Below are 26,375 nucleotides of genomic sequence, written 5' to 3'. Positions count from 1 at the left end.
AAAAAATTCATTTGTCAGAAAGAATTACTGATCACCTGAGTAACTCTGTCTATTGACTTTCAACAGTATCTAATGAGGTCAAAATCTAGTCCAGCTAAGGAATGTGGACAATCCCTTGGGACTGATAGGGACAGACCCTAACCTGTACTTTCAAAACCAGTACTACTTGGAATAAGCCACCAGATAACCAACCCCTTTTAACAGAAACCCTGAGGAAGACATAAGCCCCACCTTGAGTATCATTTCTGCGCGGGTCATGCCTTTCACAACAATCTTGGTGTAACTGGCAGGTGCTTTCCTCACCACCTGTGAGCCAATGGAAGGTAGATCAAGCAGGACCATCTTCAGGGAATGGGTGTCCAGCAACAGCTGTGGGAATGAAGCAGCATATTACACAACACTTAGTATACCTATGCTGATTAGTAACAGTTTCCTGATTTTAAATGTAATGCATTGGAGAGAATTTTGAAAATAAAAACTTTCTTTACAACTCCTACTGCCCAGGAAAAAACAAGGGAGACACAGTTAAATGTGGTATATCCCTTTGAAAGCTGGTAAGAGAGTAGATCTTCAATGTTCTTACCACAAAAAGGAAATGGAATTACGTGACAGGATGGAGGGGTTAGCTAATGCTGCAGTGGTAATCATTTTGCAATATATAAATGTACGAAATCAACACCCTATACTTTTATACTTACACAGTGTTGTAGGTCAGTTATATCTCAATAAAGCTAGAGAAAATATGTAGTAGAATTCCTGCTGGTCTATGTATGTGTAGATAAAACTAAACTAGAGGGACGCCTGGGTGGCTCAGTTATTGAGTGTCTGCCTTCAGCTCAGGTCATGATCCTGGAGTCCTGATTGAGCCCTGCATCAGGTTCCCTGCTTGGTGGGAGGCCTGCTTCTCCCTCTCCCGTTCCCCCTGCCTGTGTTCCCTTTCTTGCTGTGTCTCTCTCTGTCAAAAAAAAAAAAAAAAAAAAAAAAAAAAATTAAACAAAACTAAACTAGAGGGGTGCCTGGGTGGCTCAGTCAGTAAAGCATCTGACTCTTGATCTCTGTGTTGTGAGTTCAAGCCCCATGCTGGGTTCCACGGTGGGCATGGAGTCTACTTTAAAATAAATAAATAAAAACACCGCCCCCCCCACTAAGTTAGAATCATAGTATATACACAGTTTTATATTAGAATCATAGTATATATACAGTTTTATAACCTGGTTTTCCCAGTTAATATACGGAGTTTTTTTGTATTTTATTTTCCCATCTTGGCAGTCTTAAAAATTATTCTTTTTTGAAGGTTTTATTTATCTGAAAGAGTGAGAGACACAGAGAGAGAGAGATCATGAGCAGAGGGAGGGGTAGAGGAAGAAGCACTATCCCCACCGAGGAGGAAGCCCGATGTGGGACTCCATCCCAGGACCCCGAGATAATGACCTGAGCTGAAGGCAGATGCTTAATGACTGAGCTACCCAGGCGCCCGTTAAAAATTATTTTTAATGGCTACTTATACTCTATGGTGTGTGTGTATATAACTTTACTTATTTATTTTTAAGATTTTATTTATTTATTTTAGAGACAGAGAGAGAACGAGCATGGGGAGGAAGAGAGAGGGACAAGCAGACTCTGCACTGACTGTAGAGCTCGATGTAGAGCTTGATCCCACCACCGAGCTGAAATCAAGAGATGGACACAGGGGTGTGTGGGTGGCTCAGTGGGTTAAAGCCTCTGCCTTCGGCTCAGGTCATGATCTCAGGGTCCTGGGATCAAGCCCCACATTGGGCTTTCTGCTCAGCGGGGAGCCTGCTTCCTCCTCTCTCTGCCTGACTCTCTGCCTACTTGTGATCTCTGTCAAATAAATTTTAAAAATCTTAAGAAAAAAAAAAAGAGTTGGACACAACTGACTGAGCCACCTAGGCACTCTTAGATTTTTATTATTATAACCAATGAATGCTGTGGGGAACAACTTTGTATATACTAATTCTAGGTCTATCAAAGGCATTTCCTTAGGAGAGTCTTTAGGACAGATCAAAGGATAAGGACATTGTAAGGTTCTTGATACAGATCTTGAACTGCTTTTCAAATGGAATGTGCACCTATTCACATATCTGGCAGGAGTGCAGGCTACACCCTTCCTCATCAGCCCTTAAGATGATCATAAAATTCTTGCTTATTCAACAGGCAAAAAATGGTAACTTGATATATATATAAATTTTGTTTTAAAAGATTGTATATATTTATTTATTTGAGAGAGAGAGAAAGAGAGAGGGAGGGAACACAAGCAGGGGGAGAGGGGGCTTCCAGGTGAGCAGGGAGCCTGATGCAGGGCTCGATCCCAGGAACCTGAGATCATGACCTGAGCTGAAGGCAGATGCTTAACGGACTGAGGCACCCAGGCACCCCTAATTTTTTTTAAGTAAGCTCTATGCTTAACCTGGGGCTCAGACTCATGATCCTGAGCTCAAGACCTGCACACTTCACCGACTGAGCCAGCCAGGTGGCCCAGTATTGCTGTATTTTTAATTTCTCTGATGTTAGTGAGGATGTAGGAGAGAAACCAAATTTAAACATCAGTATCTTGGTAACAATCTGCCTTTTCCTTCCTTTGTTCCTTTGTTCCTTCTTTCCTTCCGTTCTCTGGGATGCCAACTGTTCAGAAGAATATTAACTTTCCTGATTGCATACCAAGTGTCAGGAGAGATGACTGGGATGTTTCGTTTCATTTAATTTTTACAAGAGCCTCCCCAATGGGCATTTATTGTTCCCATTTTATAGATGACAAAATCAAAGCTCTAGAGATTGAATTAACTTGCTGATGAAGGTGTGTCACATGATGGACAGATGCGCCAGATGATGAGGTGAACAGGACACTGTATCTCTGTTTCCTGCCGCCCAGATACATGCTGTGGAACAGTGTTGGCTTTGAGTTCACACTGTTTCCTGATGATTCCACATGCACTGCTAAGCAGCTGCACTGTTGGCAACCAGGTGGCAGGGAAATGGCTGAAGCCTCAAAGGGCATATACACTCTGGCCTGTTCCAACAGTTTAGGAGAAGAGAATCACATACCCACCAAAGGTGGCAGAGGGTGACAATCCTACTGCCACCATTGCTCTGACAGTGAAACTTTTTTTTTTTTACATTAAAAAAAAAGATTTTATTTATTTGACAGAGATGCAGGGGGCACAGCAGGCAGAGAGGGAGAAGCAAGCTCCCTGCTGAGCAGAGAGCCCAATGCCAGGCTCGATCCTAGGACCCCGGGATCATCACCTGAGCCGAAGGCAGCCGCTTAACCGACTGAGTCACCCAGGCACCCCTACACAAATGTTTCTAACAGGTTTATTCATAATTGCCCAAATTCGAAAGCAACCAGGATGTCCTTTAGTAGCTGAATAAACTGTGGTAATGGAATATTGAATTTCAAAACTATGCAGAAATGAGCTTTAAGCCATGAAAAGACATGGAGGAACCTTAAATGCCTACTACTAAGTGAAAGAACCCTGTGTGATTACAACTACATTATATTCTAGAAAAGGCAAAACTATGGAAAAAGAACAAATATCTGCGGTGGCCAGGAACTGGGGGTGGTAGTGGGATGGATGGGTGGAGCACAGAGGATTTTTAGGGCAGTGAAATTTCTCTGTATGACAGCATAATGATGGATACATGTCACTATACACTGAACCTACAGAATGTAACACTAAGAGTGAACCGTAACATAAATTACAGACTCTGAGTGGTAACAGTATGTCATCTTAGGTGCAGCAGTTGGAACAAATGTAGCAATCTGGGGCAGGCTATTGCTAATGGGTGAGAGGCTAAGCTTTTGTGGGGTAGGGAGGCATATGCGAACACTCTGTTCCTGCCCTTCAATTTTCCTGTGAGCCTTAAACTGGTCTGAAAAAAATTTAAAGCCTCAATTAAAAAAAAAAAAAGCTGGCGAGGAAGCTACATGGAGGAAAGAAGAATGCCATGTGGTAGTGTGGCTAGTCAAACTGCCAGTCATTCAACTATTAGGGCATTTGGGGCTCTTCTTGGTTTTCAGAGATGAAAATTCTTAACTCTCCTAGTATCTGTTTTTTTTGAAAAGGCCTTGGGCTTACAGTCAAATACCTAAGCTAGGTGCCTGGGTGGCTCAGATGGTTAAGCATCTGCCTTTGGCTCAGATCATGATCTCCAAGTCCTGGGACAGAGCCCCATATCAGGTTCCCAGCTCAGCAGGTAGTCTGCTTCTCCCTCTTCCCCAGCTTGTGCTGTCTCCATTTCTCTCTCTCTTTCAAATGAGCAAATAAAAAAATCTTTTATTTATTTTTTAAAAAGATTTTATTTATTTGACAGAGAGGGAGAGAGAGAGATCACAAGTAGGCAGAGAGAGGAGGAAGAAAGAGAGGGATGCAGGCTCCCCACTGAGCAGAAAGCCCGATGCGGAACTCGATCCCAGGACCCCGAGGTCACGACCTGCGCCAAAGGCAGATATTTAACCCACTGAGCCACCCATGTGCCCAACAAGTATTTTAAAAAATTAAATTAAACTAAAGTACTAAGCATGCATAGGAGAGATGAGGTTAGACTGCTTGAGGCCTACACGAGGAACCCAGCATCAGAACACTTATCAGAGCCCACTAGAAATGATCGCTGCACTTGCTCCGAGGGAGCAAGAATGCCTCTGAAGAATAAGCATGTTAAATCCCAGGTAGATTAAAAACCTAGATATGATAAGAACAACTTTCAGAAGAAAACAGATTCTTCTTCTTACTTATAGATAGAGAAGAATGGGAAACAGGACAGATAAAAAAATCTATTACCTTAAAATAAGGCTAGATCAAAAGATACAGAAGCAAAGGAAAAACACAAATCAGAAAAGGGTATCTGCGATATTGGTAAAGGAATAATATTCAAAATACATAACAATTCCTACAAAGCAGCAACAATAAAAAAGGCCAGCAAAACCTCAACAGTAATAACACCAACAGTGGGGCAAAGATTTGAACAGGTAATTCACAAAAGCAGAAACTTAAGTGCTCACAAGGCATCTGAAATGATACTCAACGTTATTAGTGATCCAGTAAATGAAAAGCTACAAGCTATATACCATTTCATGATCATCAGAGAGACAAAAGTAAAACGGTTGATACTACCAAATGTTGGCATGGATATGGTGCAATGAAATTCACACTTGTCGTAAGAGTACAAATAAAAGCACTTTGGGGGAAATCCAGTAACGTTTTCCTACCTGGGGATGTGCATAACCCATAACACAGCCCTCACCCTTACATCCTTTAGCGAAATTCTTGCCCACGTGAAAAATGCTCCCTGTATCCACTGTTTGCAAAAGCAAAAGACTGGAAACAATCTAAATGTCCATGAACAGCTGAATGATAAACGAATGGTGGCATATTCATGCAATGGAATACAATACTGAAATTAAAACGAACGGATTCAAACATACATCAACACAGATAAAACTCAAAAAACTGCTAGGCAAAAAAAGCCAGCCAGGAAATGATATGTAGAGTACTGTTTATATAAAAAGTTTTAAAATGCAAACAAAAATCATATAATTTGAGAATATACACAGATGGAATATACCAAAATACACATGGGAATGATAAAAATCAGAATCAGAACAATGGTTACCTCTGGGCATGGAGGCAGGGGAATGGCTGGCTAGGGCCCACAGGAGGCTTCAGTAATAATGGTAATGATTTACTTTATTAAAACAATAAAGCAAATGTGGGGACATGTTAAAATTTGACTGAGCTAAGTGTTAAGCCAGTATTCTTGATATTAGTTTCTACACTTACGTTAACTGGGAACACTTCTTTTTTCTCTTTCACTCTCTCTCTCTCTTTTAATATGCTATTTGATGCCTGGTAAGGATTCAACTTTATCTTCCATGCAGCAAATTTTCAGAGCCTTGTCAAAATCAAAGCCGTGTCTTAGCATTATTTGTTGGAGGGAAAAAAATGATTAGGTTTAAAAACATATGGGGATAGTTCCCACTTTTTCTGTACTTCCTACTTCCCAGAGATATATTATATGCATAAATAATTGTATGGTCTTAAGTGACAGGGAGAGTTCTGAATGAACTTGACATAATTCTTTGGGTCTCCTCTATCTTGAGAGATTTGGTATTTTCAAGTCCCTAGTCAGTCACAATAAAATTCTGTTCTCACCAGACATCTGTACTGATGGAAACCTCAGTCTCAGGTTTTACAAAAAGCAATGAGGTCAGAAAAGGCAAAAGCCAGTCTGACAGCCTTTGCAGCTGTCTGTGGGAAGTGCAGGTGAAAGGCTCCATTTATCATGAAAATCTGCTGCTTGTCATCTCTGAAAGTAGCTAATAGTTCATCTCCTTAGGCATGAAGCATTGGGCAAGAGGTGGCCATCAGCCAAATTTGAGCCTCAGAGAAAACTTTTGGGGTGGTATAGCTTATGTTGTTCCTGTGTTACTGGGGTGCAAGCCTGGCCAGCATGTTGTGTATATGGAAGGTCATCACCCAGATGTGGAAAGTTTGAAGAGTTCATCTCTTTTTCTTTTTTAAAAAGATTTGAGAGAGAGCGAGCAAGTGAGAGTGTATACATGAGTTGGGGGAGGGCCGGAAGGAGAGGGACAGAATCTCAAGCACACTTAACCTATTGAGTGTGGAGCCCAAGGTGGGGCTTGATCTCATGACTTTGAGATCATGACCTGAGCGGCAATCATGAGGGCGACACTTAACTGAGCCACCCAGGCAACCCTGGAGGGTTTGTTACCTTCCTTCCTTTTCTTTTTCTTTCTTCTTTTTTTTAAGATTGTACTTATTTATTTGAAACAGAGAAAGCACACAAGCAGGCAGAGTGGCAGGCAGAGGGAGAAGCAGACTCTCTGCTGAGCAGAGAGTCTGACATGAGACTCAATCCCAGGACCTGGGATAATGACCTGAGCCAAAGGCAGTTGCTTAACCAACTGAGCCACCCAGGCGTCCCTAGGGAGGATTCAGTTCTTTTTCTTACCTTCAGATTTTTAACTTATTTGATGGAGAGAAGCACAGCGAGAGAAGGAACAACACAAACAGGGAGAGTGGGAGAGGGAGAAGCAGGCTTCCGGCTGAGCAGGGAGCCCAATGTGGGGCTCGATCCCAGCACCCTGGGATCATGCCCCAAGCCGCAGGCAGACGCTTAACGACTGAGCCATCTAGGTGCCCCATGAGGAGGATTCATTTCTTAAAGAGTCTCCTATAGGGCACCTGGGTAGCTTGGTCGGTTAAGTGTCTGTCTCTTGATTTTGGCTCAGGTCACGCTGTCAGGCTTATGAAATGGAGCTATGTGTCGGGCTCCATGCTGGGTGTAGAGCCTGCTTAAGATTCTTTCTCTTCTTCTACTCACCCTTCCTCTCTTAAAAAAAAAAAAGAAAAAGAAAAAGAAAAAAAGCCTCTTACAAATCTTGGGCAGGGGAGGGGGAGCATCATGACTATCACTAGTTATGAAAACCTTAAGAAGATAAAGGCACATTCCTAGAAGGTTTTTGTTTATTTAGTAAATATTTATCCATTTATTTGAGAGAGAAAGAGCACAAGAGAGTGGGAGGAGGAGCAGAGGGAGAGAGAGAATCCTGAAGCAGATTCCCCACTGAATGTGGAGCCTGATGTGGGGCTCCATCCCAGGACCCTGAGATCACAAACTGAGCCAGAAAGAGTTGGCTGCCCAACCTACCGAGCCACCCAGGGGACCCTATTTTTCACCTTTAGAGCTTTAATCCACCTGGAATTTTTCAAATCAAGATATAATTTGCATATGAATAATATTTACCCTTTGAAAGCGTAATTCAGTTTTTAGTATATTCACAAGGTTGTGCAACCATAACCATTATCTGGTTCCAGAACATGTCATGACTCCACAAAGGAACTCCTACCTCTTTGCAATCAAATCCTGTTCCCTCCTCTCCGCTCGCCCTCACCAACCATGAATCTACTTTGTCTTTTAGATTTGCCTGTTCTAGATATTTCATGTAAATGGAATCCTACAATATGTAGCCTCTTATATCAGGCTTCTTCCACTTAGTGTAATGTTTCCAAGGTTAATCTATGTTGCAGCAAAAGTACATACTTCATTCCTGTTTGTGGCTGAATAATATTCCCATTCCAGATGATACCACATGTTTCTCTCTTCATCAGCGAGACACATTTGAATTGTTTCTACTTTGTGGCTATTATGAACAATGCTGCTATGAACACCCGTGCACAAGTTTTGTGCAAACAGACTTTTCCAGTTCTTTTGGGTATGTATCTAGGAGTGAAAATGCTGAGTCGTTGGTAATAGCCCTATGTTTAACTTTTTGAGAAACTGCCAAAGTACTTCCCCAAATTTCGGCATTTTACATTCACACCAGAGGTGTAGGAAGAGTTCCAATTTCTCCACATCTTTGGTGGAACTGATTTTTTTATATGGTGTATGGTAAAAGTCAAGATCACCCCCCCCCCCCGCCGCCCCAACGTGGATATTCAATTACCAGCACTGTTTATTGAGATCATCCCTTCCCAACTGAACTACAGGGTCACTATGGCAGAAATCAAGTGTCTGTAACATATACACATAGTGGGTCTATCTCTGAACTGGATTCTGTGCTGTTGGCCTGTCTGTTGTCCCTGACGCCAGTACCATGCAGCCCAAATTATATGATAACATTAAAATGCCACCAAAGACATTGTCATTCTCATCACACTGCATATCTGGAGATTTAAGTCCTCTGACTGTTCTTTTTTTAAAAACTATTTTAGGTATTCTAAAGTCTTTTGCATTTCTACCTAACTTTTAGACTCAGCTTACCAATTTATATCCACACTCTCACACCACCCCACCCCTTGCTAGTTTACTATATCTAGAGATGAATTCTAGAAGAACTGACATCTTCTTAATATTGAGTCTTTCAACCTATGAACTTGAGCTACCCTCAAGTTTCTTAATATTGTGTTGTCTTCCATGTAGAAGACTTGAAAATTTTTGGACAGATTAATTCCTTGGTTGTTTCCTGAAGCTACTATATATGGTTTCATTTAAATTTTTTCATTTCAAATGGTTTGTTGCTGGTATATAAAAATATGAAAAATCAATACTGGCCTGAAAAAATCAATTCTGCAACCCTGTTAAATTTGTATTTTAATAGTTTACCTGTAGGTTTCCGGGGATACCGTCATTCATAATCATTTTTCTCTGTGAAAAATGACAGTTTTGCTTCTTTCTAATCTGTACCTATCTTTTATTTCTTTAAGAATTAATTTTCTTTTTGTCTTATTGTTCTGAACAACAGAACTTCAAGGGCAATACAGGAGAGAAATGGCTAGACAGGAATGGTGGTAGCAGACATCCTTGTCTTACTCCTAGTTTGAAGAGAAAATCTTTCTATAATTGACCATTAAGCAGGTTTATTATAATTTTTTTTCATTAACTGATTCCTTGATTTCGCAAGCTTGCCTGGTCCTCCCAGCTCCAGGACCTTGGTGACCCTGCTGATGGTTGTAAACTCCTCTGCAGGGGTGGCTATTGTTTGTCCCCTTGCTCTGTGTGGCACAGTGGGAGGACCCTTTCGGCTGAGTGGTAGAAAGGCTTCAAGCTCAGTGGGAAGGATGGGCTCATAGAAATCAAGGTGGGCCATGGCTTAAAGAGACATAGGAAAGTGAGTGATAAGGTAGGTAGATTCAAGAAGCTCTACAGAAAGCGAAAAGTGCTGTGCAAAAGGGAGAAACCTTCACGATTGGGACAGTAGCCCATGTACACAAAAACTGGAAGGAGAAAGTTCAGTTTTTTGGAATGTAAGTTCTTTAAAATTTTTTTTTAATTAAAAAAAATATATATATTTTTTTAATGTAGGCTTCAGACCCTGCATGGAGCACAACATGGGGCTTGAACTCACGACCCTGATATTAAGACCTGATCTGAGATCAAGAGTTGGACGCTTAACTGACTGAGCCAGGTTCTACAGGTGCCCCTGAACGTAAGTTCTACAGTCAGAAAATACAGAAGGAAGCTAGTTTAATTTCAGAAAGCATGGGGTTTTATGTCAATTCTCAAAATTTTATTTTGGATTACTCATGAGTAGGGTAACACCACTGTTGTTGTTGTTATTATTATTATTTTGGTAAATTTTGTTACTATGGAGAGGTTTAAACCTATATGAAGTACACATAATAGTATAGTGACTCCTTATGTACTGCCACGCTGCTGCCACCAAAGACATCGTCATTCTCATCACACTGCATCTATGCTTCTGATCCAGTGGCTCTCACTGGGGGTGGTTTGGTTGTACCCTCACTTGTGCTCGGATGTCTGGCGATGTCTGCAGACATCTTCCCTTGTCACAATCGGGATGGTGTTGCTGGCGGCTAGTGGGTAATGGTGAGGCGTGCTGCCAAATATCCCACAATGCACCTGACATCCCCACAGTGGAAGGTTCCTGGGCCTAAAACGTCAACGGTGCAGAGGGTGAGAAACCCTGCTGTCAGTGCTCTACCCTTCACTTAATTTTTTGGGGTAAAATGTAAGTATATTGGGATGTACAATTCTGAACTGTAGAATTCTGACAAATGGATTTAGCCTTTGTAATGCACACCCCTCTCCTAAGTTTCTGTATACAACCTTTATCAGAGTCAACCATCTTTCTTCTATTCCTAGTTTGCTGAGGCAGTGGTTGGTGAGTTTTATTTAAATCTATCCCTACGGGAATTACATTGTTATTGATCCACTTGCTTTTTTATTTATTTTTTATAGATTTTATTTATTTGACAGAAAGAGAGCACAAGCAGGCAGAGTGGCAGGCAGAGGGAGAAGGAGAAGCAGACTCTCTGCTGAGCAGGGATCCCGATGTGGGGCTCGATTCCAGGCCCCTGGGATCATGATCTGAGCCGAAGGCAGCCGCTTAACTGACTGAGCCACCCAGGTGCCCCATCCACTTGCTTTTTTAAAAGATGTGCTGAACTCCACACTTAGAGGAGATTTACTGGGATTTGCCGAGAACTGTGCCCAGGAATAACCATTCTATTTTCTCATTCTTCCAACTGCCATTATGCACATACTACCTGATTCTCTTTTTCCTTTTCCTTGGTGTTTGCGCTTAAAAAAAAAAAAAATCTAAATTTTGCTTTAAATATTTTTTTCCAGATGATTTTGAATTCTGTGAATTTTTAAAAAGTCAATATGGTCAAAATGGAGTGTGTGTTTATGTGTATGTGATGGAATATTATTCAGCCTTAAGAAGGAAGGAAATTTTGAAACATGGATAAACCCTGAAGACACACTAAAGTGAAATAAGCCAGACACAAAAGGATAGATATTGTATGATTCTGCTCAGATGAGGTACGTAGAGCAGTCATATTCATAGGGATAGGAAGGTGAATGATGGCTGCCAGAAGGAAATGGGAAGCTACTGTTTCACGGGAATGGAGTTTCAGTTTAAGACGATGACAAGGTCTGCTGGTGGAGAGCTGTACAACAATGGGAAGGGACTTAATACTACTGTACACCTAGAAGTGGTTCAGATAGTCAACTTTATGTTATGTATGTTTTACCACAATAAAAACAGGGTCAGGGGCGCCTGGGTGGCTCAGTGCGTTAAGCCGCTGCCTTCGGCTCAGGTCATGATCTCAGGGTCCTGGGATCGAGTCCCGCATCGGGCTCTCTGCTCAGCAGGGAGTCTGCTTCCTCCTCTTCTCTCTCTCTGCCTGCCTCTCTGCCTACTTGTGATCTCTCTCTGTCAAATAAATAAATAAAATCTTTAAAAAAAAAAAAAACAGGGTCAGTATGTATATGAAGACAATATAAAGGAAAAGAAAATAGCTTCATAGGTGATACACTGCTCAAAATATTTCAGACTCTGTAAAGGGGTGTGTGAGAGTTTGATTCAGTGCTCTTATTTAAACATGAGGAAACTGAGCCTAGATCAGGGAAGCAATGGCTCATGATCACAGGGACCATTAACAGCAGAGTAAGGACTGGGCCTCAAGTCTTGGGATCCTTTCCCCCCCACACCATATTGTGCTGCTTCCTGTATGGTAAGTTCGTGCAAATGGATTGTATTTCTCTTGTGTGCTCAGTCACAGATACCATCGCCATAAGACTAATGACCCTGCAAATCCTGTAAGATCACCATCTAGGAAGAAGCATTACAAATATTGGTACGGTTCAGTTCTATGTGCCCCTGCAATTGCTCAAGAGGACTCTGAGGTCCACAGATAAATAATTCAATTCATATAGTAATCAGGAAGAGAATAAAGAGCTGGGAAATGTCTCCTTTCCTATTTTCGGCACAAGTGTTGAAGATAATCTAAATTTAGGATCTAGTGCCTTTGTGACAAAGCAAAGGCAGCTGAGATCAGGCAAAATCTTGGCTTTCAATTCCACAGCTTTGTGAAAGCTTGGATTAGAGCTGCTACAAGACGTGAGTCAGAATCTGTTGCAGCCTTTGTAAACTACCTGATTCCTGTGGTTCTGTTGTCCAAGTAACTGCGCCTCCAGCTATAGGACTGCGCGCGTTCTCAGCCCAGGTACTCAGGGCAAGCATGGACCCGCCTATACCTGAACTTCATGTGGGTATCCAACCGGGGTCACCTTGCCCTTCAGTTCCCACCTGTGCCCACTTCTGGGCCAGGCTCCCTTATCACACACTCCCATTTGCCTTGTGAGCAAAGTAAAATCCAGCTTCGCAAATGGTTTTCTCATCCACATCTCAAAGCAGGAGTTAATTCTGGCCAAACTGCTGTTTTTCAGAAGATATGGGCTTTGACTCCCAAGCTGATTATTTTACCATTCTTTTGAAGAAGAGAAAATCTGAGGAGCACAGGTAGGATATTGGATTTCTGTGACAATATGAAAATATCATGGTTATTAGACACTCAATCAGCTAGCATGGCCCACGCAAAGCTGCCGACTCACAAAAACATGTTCCCAACAGGCCGACTTTGTGTTCCAGTGGCTTCGTCAAGTCTAGAGACAAAACGTTAGGAACTCGTACCTCTAGAGCTTCTCTTAAGATACAGAGATCATTACTGCACATCCTCTCTGATTATGCACAACAGTGAGGCACACAGAACGATTTCCCAGTGAACAGGTACTAATGACTGGAGACATGCTGGGGCATTATTCTGCCGTCTCCAATGGACAGAGTTAGTTCTATGCTTATGACATTCAAGAGTCAAGAATTGCAAAACACTGAAACTCTATAGTCAGTGTCTGGATCTATGCAACCTCCCAGGAAGCTTTCTGAGACAACACTTTGGACTCTGGCTTTTAAAGCTGGTCAGCCAGACAGCTGCAGCAAGTAGCAACCAGATGTCATGGGTGGGCGAGGCGGGTACTGAAAGCAGAAACAGAGTCATGTTCTTGGTCTTAGCAAGCGAATATCGGGAAGAGCCAGCCTCTGCTGAGGGCGTACACATGCCAGACGTTGCATCAAGGACTTGATGTGCACGATCTTGTTCAATCCTCACAACTGCCCTGTAAGGCGCAACTACAATCAATCCCCGTTTTCTAGATGAGGAAACTAACTTGCTGGGAGGTTTGCTGAAGGACAAGCAGTTGCTGTGTTGCAGAGATAGGATTCAACTGCATACCTTCAGCATTCTGGACCCCAGGACCTTCATGTATACACCATTCAGCTTTTTCATAAGATAGGAAGGCAATGGCCCTTACAAAAAGAGTATAGAAACAGGGCACGTATCAGAGTCAAGAGACTCCTGATGTTCACAGCTATTGCATCCCTGGCTGCAATATCTCATGAGGGATCCATGATGCACCGGGGCACAGGCCAACTTGCCGTCTTCCGGAGACATGACTCAGGTCAGCAATGCTGAGGGCCCAGGGTGAGGGCAAGTCACTGGGCTGGGAAACATCTGAGCCTCTGCCAAGTCGACTAACTCAGGGGAAGAGCAGGACTTATGGAAATGTCTTGAATTACATCATCTCACTTAAAAATGTCGTTGGGAGTTCTTTTCAATATAAAAAGTAACCGAAACAGGTAAAATGTTGCTACCTAGAGGTCTAGAGAGTATTTCTTTTAATGAATACAAGGGAATCATTTAAGGTCAGGACACAAATAGCTTGTATCTGAATAGGTGTTTATCAAGAGTTAGGGGCTGAGTATTATTGTTTTTGTCTCTAAGGTTATTTAAATTGTTCTCCAAATCCAAGCACCTCAAATTTCAGACAGTCTGGATAGGTGATGGCCAAAAAGAGGGGACTCCGCTGTAGCACATACCTCAACCCATCAGCGCTGAGGTGACACAACTGGTGAGCAGAGGTCTCAAAGCACAGAATTCAAGTGAACAGGGTGGGGTTAATCACAGAAGGCTTCTTGGGTGAGGTGACTGGTGTCTCAGTACCAAAAGGATAAGCCTTTCTTTGCTTGATACTCGGAAGTGTCTCTAACCAGCAAGTAAAGGACCCAAAATAATCAGAGTCTTTGTTGCCCCTCTGCCTGGACTCTTCACTCTTCTTTCTTCTCAAGTGCCAGCTTTTGGGGGAGCCTTCGTGGAGTGTCCAATCTGAAGCCATTACTCCTTCATGCCCCTAAGATATTTTTTCACAGAACCTAGTTTTATACCCTTTAGCATATTTAAGGTAAAATTCTCATTTATTTATTAACTCACATCTTGTCTATCTCTTCTTACCCGGGTTGAGCACCTGGAAGGAGAGATCTTTTCTATCTTGTTCACTGTGGTACGCCTGTGCCCAGCATAACGCCTGGGTACGTAGGTGCTTGACAAAAATGGTTTAAATAAGCAGATGAATTAAGCTGCCAGGTCATCTTCTGTCCCCAAACAGGGGAAATCAGCAATCTGATTTCTCCAGGGTAAGTCCCTACTAGAAAGATTTGTGTTTGACCTAGGACAAAAGCCTAAGAAAAAGGCCGATTTATCTCACCTGTTCTGCTCCCACCATGCTAATTGGCTTGCACTTGAAGAGGTGGGTTATAAACTTGGGAATGAAGGAGCTGTGGATTAAAAAAGAAAAAAAAAGAACAAATTAGGCTTATTCTCTCTCTCTTTTTTAAGGTTTTACTTATTTTAGAGGTAAAGAGCATGCACGAGCAGGGGGAGGAGCAGAGGGAGAGGGACAAGTAGACTCCACGACGAGTGCTGAAGCCCGATGCACGGCTCAATATCAGGACCCTGAGATCATGACCTGAGCCAAAATCAAGAGTCAGATACTTACAGACTGAGCCACCCAGGCACCCCAGGCTTATTTTCCTTTTGGTAAAGAAATGCAGAAAGTTTTTTTAAAAGGCCCTACTTCCTTCTACAAGAAAACAGAAATCAAAGTAGATGCTATTATCACCTCCCAGCAACCACTGCCTTCTGTTTCTTCCAGCCCAAACCGTGGTTTTATTTAGGTATATGTGGTCTTGGGATGCTGGGGAAAAGCTGATCCCTCCCAAACTGCAGAGGGGAATTCTAATTAGCCTTAGCCAGTCAGACCATGGCATTTCTGTGCTGACTGTTGGTGGTCCTGAGGTTGGGACATGACCTTAGCCAGCCACCTGGACCACAGGAGTGGACTTCACTGCATGGCTGCGGGAAGATGTCCTCTCTTCTTCAGGGTATTCTTATGTTTGGCTAGAACACTGAGAGCCATTTTACCATCATTCTAAGAATGAAGCCAGCCCCAGGAGAGCAGGGTAGAGTACGGAATTTGGGTCCTTAGTGACATTGCTGAACCACTGAGTCAACCATTTTTGGATGTGTCCTACCTCCGACCTTCTGGTTATACCGAATACAAAGCCCACCTCATGTTTAAGTGAGTTTAAGTCACAGCTTCTCTTACTATCAGCTGAAAAAAACCCTAACAGATATGAGAGTGAGATAGTAGAGGATGTTAAATGCAAAGACAGAAAATAATTGCTAAGGGAGTAACTGTCAGAACAAGGGAAAAAATTCATGATCTCTGAAAAATTTACTGGGGACTGAAGGGCAAGCTGGGTTGGGGGAAGGGAGTAGGAATTTCAACAGGTCAGGAGGGCTTTTTAGAAAAAACTGCGGGCCTGCGGAGGGAAAGCTGTTGTACAGGTGCAGAATGGAAGGTGTAAGAACAAGAAATGCCTATCACCGAATAGCCAAAGGGATATTAAAAAAGAAAGCCAAAAGTTGGTGGCATCACAATTCCGGACTTCAAGCTCTATTACAAAGCTGTCATCATCAAGACAGCATGGTACTGGCACAAAAACAGACACATAGATCAATGGAACAGAATAGAGAGCCCAGAAATAGACCATCAACTCTATGGTCAACTAATCTTCGACAAAGAAGGAAAGAATGTCCAATGGAAAAAAGACAGCCTCTTCAATAAATGGTGTTGGGAAAATTGGACAGCCACATGCAGAAAAATTAAACTGGACCATTTCCTTACACCACACACAAAAATAGACTCAAAATGGATGAAGGACCTCAATGTGAGAAAGGAATCCATCAAAATCCTTGAGGAGAACACAGGCAGCAACCTCTTCGACCTCAGCCGCAGCAACATCTTCCTAGGAACATCGCCAAAGGCAAGGGAAGCAAGGGCAAAAATGAACTATTGGGATTTCATCAAGATCAAAAGCTTTTGCACAGCAAAGGAAACAGTTAACAAAATCAAAAGAAAACTTGCAGAATGGGAGAAGATATTTGCAAACGACATATCAGATAAAGGACTAGTGTCCAGAATCTATAAAGAACTTAGCAAACTCAACACCCAAAGAACAAATAATCCAATCAAGAAATGGGCAGAGGACATGAACAGACATTTCTGCAAAGAAGACATCCAGATGGCCAACAGATACATGAAAAAGTGCTCCATATCACCCGGCATCAGGGAAATACAAATCAAAACCACAATGAGATACCACCTCACACCAGTCAGAATGGCTAAAATCAACAAGTCAGGAAATGACAGATGCTGGCGAGGATGTGGAGAAAGGGGAACCCTCCTACACTGTTGGTGGGAATGCAGGCTGGTGCAACCACTCTGGAAAACAGCATGGAGGTTCCTCAAAATGTTGAAAATAGAACTGCCCTATGACCCAGCAATTGCACTACTGGGTATTTACCCTAAAGATACAAACGTAGTGATCCGAAGGGGCACGTGCACCCGAATGTTTATAGCAGCAATGTCCACAATAGCCAAACTATGGAAAGAACCTAGATGTCCATCAACAGATGAATGGATAAAGAAGATGTGGTATATATACACAATGGAATACTATGCAGCCATCAAAAGAAATGAAATCTTGCCATTTGTGACAACATGGATGGAACTAGAGCGTATCATGCTTAGCGAAATAAGTCAAGCGGAGAAAGACAACTATCATATGATCTCCCTGATATGAGGAAGTGGCGATGCAACATGGGGGCTTAAGTGGGTAGGAGAAGAATAAATGAAACAAGATGGGATTGGGAGGGAGACAAACCATAAGTGACTCTTAATCTCACAAAACAAACTAAGGGTTGCTGGGGGGTGGAGGGTTGGGAGAAGGGGGGTGGGGTTACGGACATTGGGGAGGGTATGTGCTTTGGTGAGTGCTGTGAAGTGTGTAAACCTGGCGATTCACAGACCTGTTCCCCTGGGGATAAAAATATATGTTTATAAAAAAGAAAAAAAAAAAGAAAAAAAAAAGAAATGCCTATCACTGAGGCCAGACCCAGGGTGGACTGACCAGGAGAACACAGGGCCCATGACCAAGGAAGGAGAGATAATAAAACAAGGACATGGAGGTCAAGAGAAAGTGCTGGCTAGCACTTTCCTCTCCCATTCTGCAAAAGCTGCTCTCGGGGCCATGACTCCTGCTCTCCCATCTCTCTACACATTTGTGCCTGCTCACAACCGATGATGTACTGGCCACCTCAGTGGAATGGCACTGGCCCCTCAATTCCAGCATATCCAGGACTCGGCCCCACCCTGGAACCCAGGCTCAGTGGACCAGAGCTCACTTACCCAGTCATCCAACCCAGAAACCAGGAGTTCCCCAAGGCTGTTCCCTCAGCCTTCCACCCCAGTATCAATCAGTTCCCAGCCCTTTCCTTGAACTTCCCCACCCTCCTGACCACGCCCACCACTGCAGCCCTTACTCTCCTCACTTGAGCTCTTTCAATTTTTTCCTAACTGGTCTTGCTGCCTTCAGCCTCATCTTTGCAACTATCAGCTGCCAAAGGGATTTGCTGCAGATGCAAACTTCTTAAAATGCCTGCAGACAAGGCCTTCCTTGATTGTTTTGATTCTCTGTCCCCAGCCATATCATGCTGAGCTGAGGCATCCTATGCTTGATTCTTCAGGCTACTTAATGCCTCTCTGTGCCTTTGCGTACCCTGCCCCCGTGCCCAGAATGCCTTTCCCTGTGACCTTGTGGGACACTACATACACATATCCTGCACCCTGCTCAAGGATTTCTCTCCTTATGAAGCCTTTCCTTGGTTACCTGCACCATACTCTACACAGAGCCCACAGACCTCTAGCCTAGCATATAACCTTCTTTAAGACACTTATTTGCTTGCATGTTTTTTCCTCCCACCCGACCGTAAGGCAAATGAAAACAGGGACCACGTCTACTAAGCCAAAGCACTTAATTCTGTGTCTGGGACATAGTACGAGCTCAAATGGCGGCATGTTGAATAAAGAATAAATAAAAACAAATTAAAATGGTAGCAGCTACCATGTTTGAATGCAACCTTGCTACCAGCACTTTGCCAGAAGTTTATGCATGACTTCTCATTTTACCCTCTAAACCACTATTAAGAGATTTGCCTTCCTGTCCCCATTCTTTTTTTTTTTTTAAGATTTTATTTATTTATTTGACAGAGATCACAAGTAGGCAGAGAGGCAGGCAGAGAGAGAGAGAGAGAGAGAAAAGCAGGCTCCCTGCTGAGCAGGGAACCAATGCGGGGCTCAATCCCAGGACCCTGGGATCATGACCTAAGCTGAAGGCAGAGGCTTTAACCCACTGAGCCACCCAGGTGCCATTACTGTCCCCATTCTTGAATGGAAGATAATCAGTTTAGTGGTGAGGGAAGCTGCCTGTGGTTCAAACAGTAGTTTTTTATTTTTTAAGATTTACTTATTTATTTGGGGTGGGGAGGGGGCAGAGTAAGTGGCTGGATCACACAATCTTGAGATTGGGACCTGAGCAGAAGGCAGAGGCTTAACCCACTGAGCCACCCAGGCAGACCTCAAATAGTAGTTCTAATCTAGAGCTGATTTTGATGTCTAAACAGGAAAGACTGCTGTTGCTTCAGAGACCAAATGGAGGCAAAAGCAAACACCTACAGCCTCACACTGATGAGCTAAGACAGGAAGTTAAAAAGAAAGAAAGATTAACTCCAGAGATCAGGTCTAGGGGGAGGTCTACTGATCAGGCGGGAGAATGGGGACCATGTAGAAAGGATTCTTCAGGGCTCGAAACCAGAGGCAGGCCAAACAAGTAATGTGACACTGAATTCATGACTAATCGCAACGGTACATACAGTTTATAACCAAAGTTACTTCTCTCTAGACTGTACGTACCCTGGAATTGGTCGGCTCTGGGTGCGAGGCCACAAGAGTGGGGTGAGGAAAATACAGGGACCAGGAATGTGTCATGGGGAGGAGAGAAGTCCCAGCAGTGTGACTGGGGAATGGCCGGGGCTTCCCCAGTTGTGTGGGATGGTGGCGGCGGCCCTTGCTGGGGAGGAATCTTGCCACAGCACTACCGCTTTAGTTTCTCCTCGTGGTTGGGGTTTTACAAGTTTGAGAGGGTACTGTGGATTAAATAAGAGCACCACTTTTTCTGTCAGGGGTTAAACTTTTCCAGGTGTGAGAGACGGGCATCCTATTCCTGGCTCACCCAAATATGAGCTTAGTAATAAAATTTAAGGGCTCCGAGAGAACGTGAGACTGAAGCTGGGACTAGCTAAGCAGATGGACCCTTTACTCACTTTGATGTTCGCTCAGTCAGACCCCTGTGCAATCACACTGGAGATTTTTTGCCACAGTAAAATTTTACAGAGACACTGTTTCAACCCAGGATATGGGAGTGTCACAACGTGATTTATCAGCAATGCCTTTAACACACACTGAAGAGCACTCAGGGAGCGAAGGGAATGTCAACTCCAGGGTCATCTGCCATATTGCAAACATTAATGCCTCCCTGGAGAGTCCACTCGATCCTTTCTTGACAAACTGGAAACTGAAGCTAATGCACAAGCCCCCCCATAATTGTTGTTCCTTAGGGATTTATTTGTGAGGGGGAGAGCGAGCCGTAATTGAATACAAACCAGCAGAGATCTGGGGAAGATAGAAACCTGGAGCCCTAAATCCCCACCTTGGGACTGGGATGAGGACAAGCTAAACACAGTAGCTTGGAATAGGCTGACCTTCCTGAAGCCCCTTCCTTGAGATGTGTGCCAAAATGCCTGTTTGCTCTTTGGTCAGAGGAGGCACTGACCCTCTACGCTGCCTGGCCTCCGGGGAAATGGTGCTATGGCCAGATGCTGCCTGGCAAGGGATCAAACCATTTATTTCCCTACTTCCAAATGTCAAGCCAGAAATGGCCACACACGAGAATGTAGCAGAAAGACATGTAGTGCAAGCATTCACTTCATCTCCTTTGGCACTGGAAACCCCTGCCTTGCTCTGCCCAGTTTCCAGTACCTTCCCTGGACTCAAGGATGTTTAGAAGCAAATAAATTCTGACAGTCCCAATAATATGTACTGAGGGGAAGGAGGAAGTGGAGGCTTAAAAGAAATAGAACAAGGGTTCCTACACTAAAAAAGCTTATAATCTAGTTGGAGAGACAAACAATATACATGAAATTACTGAAAAATAATTTTAATTATCCAAATCTATAGGGAAGCAGGGGTTCTGTTACGTCCACATCATTCAAAGTAACAGTTTCCCCAACTCATTTCTGAGTTTGTCTTCATTTGGTTGATGTTTTCATGCTGTTACTGCTGTCTGCAACTTTTTAAAGTAGTGGATTTAGTTTTATTATGCTTCTTTGGGGTACAAAAAATTAGCTCGCCTACAGGCACCAGAATAAGCCCCAGCTGGATGGTGGGACACCTAGATTATGAGCATACGGGTGGTAAGTATGGCATTCAAAATAACCCAGTGATGAGAATGTTCCAGGAGCACTGGTGTGGGGGGGAGGGTCTGTCAGTTAAGGATTCAAATTTTTTTTTTTTTAAAGATTTTATTTATTGATTTGACAGGCAGAGATGGTAAGCAGGCAGAGTGGTAGGCAGAGACAGAGAGAGGGGGAAGCAGGCTCCCCACTGAGCGGAGAGCCCCATGCGGTGCTCGATCCCAGGACCATGGAATCATGACCTGAGCCGAAGGCAGAGGCTTTAATCCACTGAGCCACCCAGGTACCCCTAAGGGTTCAACTCTTGATCTTGGCTCAGGTCTTGATCTCGGGGTCATGAGTTCAAGCCCAGAGTTGGGCTCTAGGCATGGAGCCTACTTAAAAAAAGAAGAAGAAGAAGAAGAAGGAGGAGGAGAAGAAATAAGAATATTCCAGGACTTACTTTGCAAATTTAATGCAGAACTGAGTAAAGTATTTCCGTGTGGAAGCCAGGTTGTCACGGATGATAGGGACATTCTGTTTAATGTGAAGAATAACAGAGGTGACATAAGGGCTCTGGTCACCAACGTGCTCCACATTCTGCCACTGCATCTGAAAATGGATATGGAGAAGAGAAACCTTTAGATCCCTCATAGGAGGACAGTCTGACCCGTTCTGGGAGAAGGGGCAGGCGGAATGGCAATGAGGCTAGAGCTTAGCCTCACAACCACCATTTTATCTTGGGCAGTGCTTCTTACCTCATCTGCCGTGGTTGACTGTGGATAAAAACATGTAAGCCCACCTTATCCTGGCCAGTGAGGTGTGACTTAGGTATCTTTTCCTAACCTGTCCCTCTGATGCTTGAAATAGCCGTCCCTTCCCATTCAAGTGGCCATCTTGTAAAGGAGCCCTCACCACACAGGTGAACTGGATGGTCCTGTGGCAGTTCTGTCAGAAGAGGGGTGTGGGGGGACAGGGCAGGGGCAGCCACTTGTGAGCATGTTGGTAGCTTGGGAGAATGGAGCTGTTTGGGGCCAAGTGAAATGAAATCCGGATGAGGGCTACTTAGGTCTTTCTCTCAAGTATATTGTGAAGAGGGGAGGATTTTTGAAAAAAGGGAGCTGGACCTGATGTGACATGTGTGACTTAACTTCAAAATAACCTGGAGTTAGGAGTAGATAAAATAAGATTAGTGAAGCTGGGTATGGGTCCATGAGGTCTGTTATACTGTTTTCTCTACTTTTGCACACAATTGAAATTTTTTGGTAATAAAACATTCAGGGGCGCCTAGGTGGCTCAGTGGGTTAAGCCTCTGCCCTCAGCTCGGGTCATGATCCCAGGGTCCCAGGTTTCCCCCCCTCTCTCTGTCTGTTGCTCTGCCTACTTGTGGTCTCTCTCTGTCAAATGAATAAATAAAATATTAAAAAAAAAAAACATTCAAACCTTACTCCTAAAACCTTTGAGATTCTGTTGGGGTTTCCATTAAGGGAAAGAAAAGAAGATCCCTGGCCATTATGAAGGAGTGGGTCAGAGGATAAGACAGTGACATGAGGAAGAGGGCGGGAAAGTGGGGCAGGGACTGTGTGGGTGGCAGGTGCTGGGCAGACCAGCACCACTGAGAGGACCCAAGTGATCCCTGAGCAAGCTGTGAACACAAAAGAGAGAACTGCTTGGCTCAAGCTCTAACCATATGAGAGTTGGGAGAAATGCTCTGGAAAATGTCTATAGTAAAACAGGGAAGGACGCAATGCTACAGTGCATCTCCCACCTTGGACACAGAAGGAGGAGAGAGCCTGCGGAACAGGCAGCAAATGGGCACTTTAATCCTGAAAAGAGCAGGAATGTCCAGGAGGAGTTCTGCTGAGTCAGCCTCTCCAAGTGGAGCTGGGCTGTCTGTTGAAAAGATCCGAAGCCAAACACACACCATATAATATGTTCATAGAAGGAGGGCAGTAGTTCTGAGGCCCTGATGTCTCTGGCAAGAAAACACCATTTTTTTTTTTTTTTTATAGAGCTCTTGGGGAAAGGAAAAATTCAATACTGAAGGAACTTGTTTAAAAGTATCATATTGTGCATGAACAACTCCCCAGTGCCTGGGAAGCTTGAGTGACTCTACGTTTTGTCCTAATATTTCGTCAAATCAGTAGATATTTATATTTTAAAAGCTTTAGGTATGTGTAAGGATATAAAAAAGCAGGAAGGACTTCCATCTTCATTTTAGAGATAAGAAAATCAAGCCCTAGAGACGTTCAGTCTTATGCAAGGTTCCACAACAAAGTGCCAGAGAGGAAAAGGTCCCCAAATGTTTTATGGGGGAGAATCAGAAACAAACAATGGAGTAACAGTGGAAAGTTCTGTATTAACTGACTTTATAGTCTAATGCTTTGGTTATGTGTAATATTTTCCTCATTATCTTTTTATCTTATTCAAAAGGTTTCTTTTCCCATCTGATTTCAGAGAGTTGACCCATCCAAACAGTGAGCATCCTAGGTGAGGAGCTTAAATGAGCTCACAGGGTGAGGCCAAAACTGACAGATGCTGTTAATGTCTCTACTTCATCTTCTCCCCACGTCCGTAGCAACACCTGGAGCAGAGCATTCTGGGTAAACACGGAATCTGGGAAGGGAGTTTGATGCCCCTCTCCTCCAATGGCCATGAATGACTATTCATGAATGACTACTGTTTTCCAAGTTGGCAGCATTTTGTATTTCAACATCTCAAAAAGTTAATAGATAATTACCTGACAGAAGACAACTGTAAAAGGAGGTGGGGATGTGGCCTGTCATTGGCTACAAAGCAACTCTGAAGCCAGACTGCGTGGGATGATGGACTCTGAGTTCCTGCTGGTGAGCTAACCCCTCTTGATCACCACTGGCCATGCCAGTATACATCCACATTTGCAATATATGTGAAAAGATTTGATTTGCTTTAATACCTTAGCCAGTTATAACTCTACTGGTCAAATTAAAAGAAGTATTAGCAAAAACAAAGTAGATTTGTGATTTTAAATTTAAGTCAGCTTAATGACATAGGAAACCCATTTAAGCTGCTGGAGAACAATGAAAGTTGATGTTGATTTTACTATTTAAAAAAGAAAAATCTGCAAAATGTAATTAGCAATGACTCCATCCAGTCACTACCTCAGATGGGTTGATGCTGGCTGTCACCCATCCCAGATGACTTAAGGTTTGAGCTGTAACCTGAATGGCCCAAGATACACACATGAGGACCCACCATAGGCAGGTCCCTTCGCCTGGCACTCTGCATACATCACCTCATTTACTACTCACACATGAGCTCATTGGGTTCTCACACCAATCTTGTACATGACGAAAGTAAAAAAGCTTAACGAGGTTAGGTAACTTGCCCCAAGTTACGCAGCTGGTAAATGACAGGACAGAGACAACAAGTCTGTCTAAAGCCCAAGCATTAGAGTACCAGGCTGTTTCCTAGATGCTTGTTTTTTTTTAAAAAAGAAACAAAAACACTTAATGTGCCTTAATGCAAGGTAAGCCTTATTTTTCAGGGAGATGCTAATGAAATATACAATGACCAAGCAAAGTTCTCTTCCAAAAAAGGCAACAAAAAGTAGCTTGTACTAGAGGAACAAACATCATGAAAAGCCATCAGTAGGAATAAAAGTCCAACTTTTCCAAGGAAACTTTGCATTTGACAGTTAAAATTTACACTGCCCTACTTAAAAGGTTTTCCTTTTGTGCTTTTTGTTTGGGTGGGGCTACACAGGATTGTTCCTGTATAAACAAGAAAAACAGTTTGCCAGAGAAGCTGTGATTAAGATATAGGACTCACAGAAACAGCACGAGAGGAAATGATTGCACTAAGGTACAGAGAGAGACTGTGGAGCCAGGGCCACAACCCTGGTTTCTGCTACCTGAGGAGCAAGCGTGTGATGGATGTTAGTTACCACTTTCGAGGGAAGGCCCAGGAGATAATCACTTCCCAGCGAGAGCCCACTACAGCAAATTCTGACCAGTCCACCAATCAGAGAACAGAGCTCTGCAATCAGTTTACTTCGGACCTTGTTCTTCTCTGTTGCTGTATGAAGCTTGGAGAGAGGCCTCTCCTGAGAAGCTACTTTTCCTCAAATTCAAATTCCTACCTATTCATTTTGAGCATGGAACTAGAGATAGAGAACACACTGACACACGTGGATTCTGGAGCTGTTTCAGACAATCGGAGTCTACTGGTGTGGTTTAGGCTGCCAGGCCACTGGGCCCCAATGACAGTCCTTGCCCAGGCAACTCACAGGCACTCGAACGCCTGTCTGGGCTACTTTTACTCCTGCAATACGCATCTGATGTATTTATAGGTACCTCGTGCGTGCACAGCAGTGGATCGAGCACTGCGTGGGAATTAAAAAGGGAGAAGGAACATTTTTTGAGCACCTGTGTGATCATGCATCACGTGGTTGACATTTTCACATTAACTTATTGCCTATAACAATACAGTAAAGGACGTAATATTACTCCTGCTTTACAGATAAGACAGACTTGAGGATAAGACGTGCTTTGGCTAATGAAGCATAACTGGCAAGTTAGCAGGGCTGAGGTCTAGAATTTGGTACATCTAACTCGAGAGTCCATGCTCCTTCCACTTTACCATGCTGCTTTCCAAAAGTGTTACCGCCCTAAATGAACTTGACATTAGCTGAAGGCATCGGAGCAAGCAAAATCTAGGTATGAGGCTGTAGATATGCAGCTGACTTGGTGGTGGTGATGGCAGTGACAGGAGGAAGACACACGTTCCTTAACTTTAAGGGGAAAATCAAGAAGATACAGAATAGAAAGCGGAGTAATAAAGGCCTTAAGAAGATAAATATATGTATTTTTTACTCACTACTAGGCCAATAGAAAGGTAAATTTGTACAATATTTCTCTTTTTAAGATTTATTATTTTAGAGAGAGAGAGAGAGCACAAATGCATGCATGGAGGGGGGTGCAGAGAGGAAGCAGACTCTCCGCTGAGCTCCCCACAGGGCTCCAACTCCCAAGAGGGAGATCATGGCCTGAGCTAAAACCAAGAGTTGGATGCTTAACTGGCTGAGCCACACAGGTACCCCTGTACAACCTTTTGGAAATCTCTACCAAAAATTTTAGCATTTTACATAGCTTTTGATCTCTGCAATTCCCTTTAGGACAATCTGATGTTAATAATTATGAATGTTTAGAAAATACTCACATAGTCACCCACATACGTGAGGCTGTCTATTGCCAGACTGTTTTTTTTTTTAAGATTTTACTTAATTTTTTTGATGTTCTTACCATATAGCTTATTTATTTTTTTATTATATTCTCTAGCTACTATATAGTACATAATCAGTTT

General features: G+C 43.2%; 1 protein-coding gene across 1 annotated transcript in view; it reads right to left on the bottom strand.

The window, feature by feature from the left end:
- The window catches only part of VPS53 (VPS53 subunit of GARP complex), a 138,518-nt gene that overhangs the window by 4,967 nt on the left and 107,176 nt on the right, over positions 1–26,375 (bottom strand). The window contains exons 18-20 of the mRNA XM_059379440.1: positions 21,496–21,644; positions 14,887–14,956; positions 232–369 (exon numbers count right to left, since the gene is read on the bottom strand). Coding sequence (XP_059235423.1) covers positions 232–369; positions 14,887–14,956; positions 21,496–21,644 — 357 coding nt within the window. The remainder of the gene's footprint in view (positions 1–231; positions 370–14,886; positions 14,957–21,495; positions 21,645–26,375) is intronic.

Source organism: Mustela nigripes, chromosome 16 (genome assembly GCF_022355385.1).
Source record: "Mustela nigripes isolate SB6536 chromosome 16, MUSNIG.SB6536, whole genome shotgun sequence".
Taxonomy (NCBI): domain Eukaryota; kingdom Metazoa; phylum Chordata; class Mammalia; order Carnivora; family Mustelidae; genus Mustela; species Mustela nigripes.
Note: the sequence above shows the minus strand (reverse complement) of the source record. Positions and strands in the feature narration are given on the sequence as shown.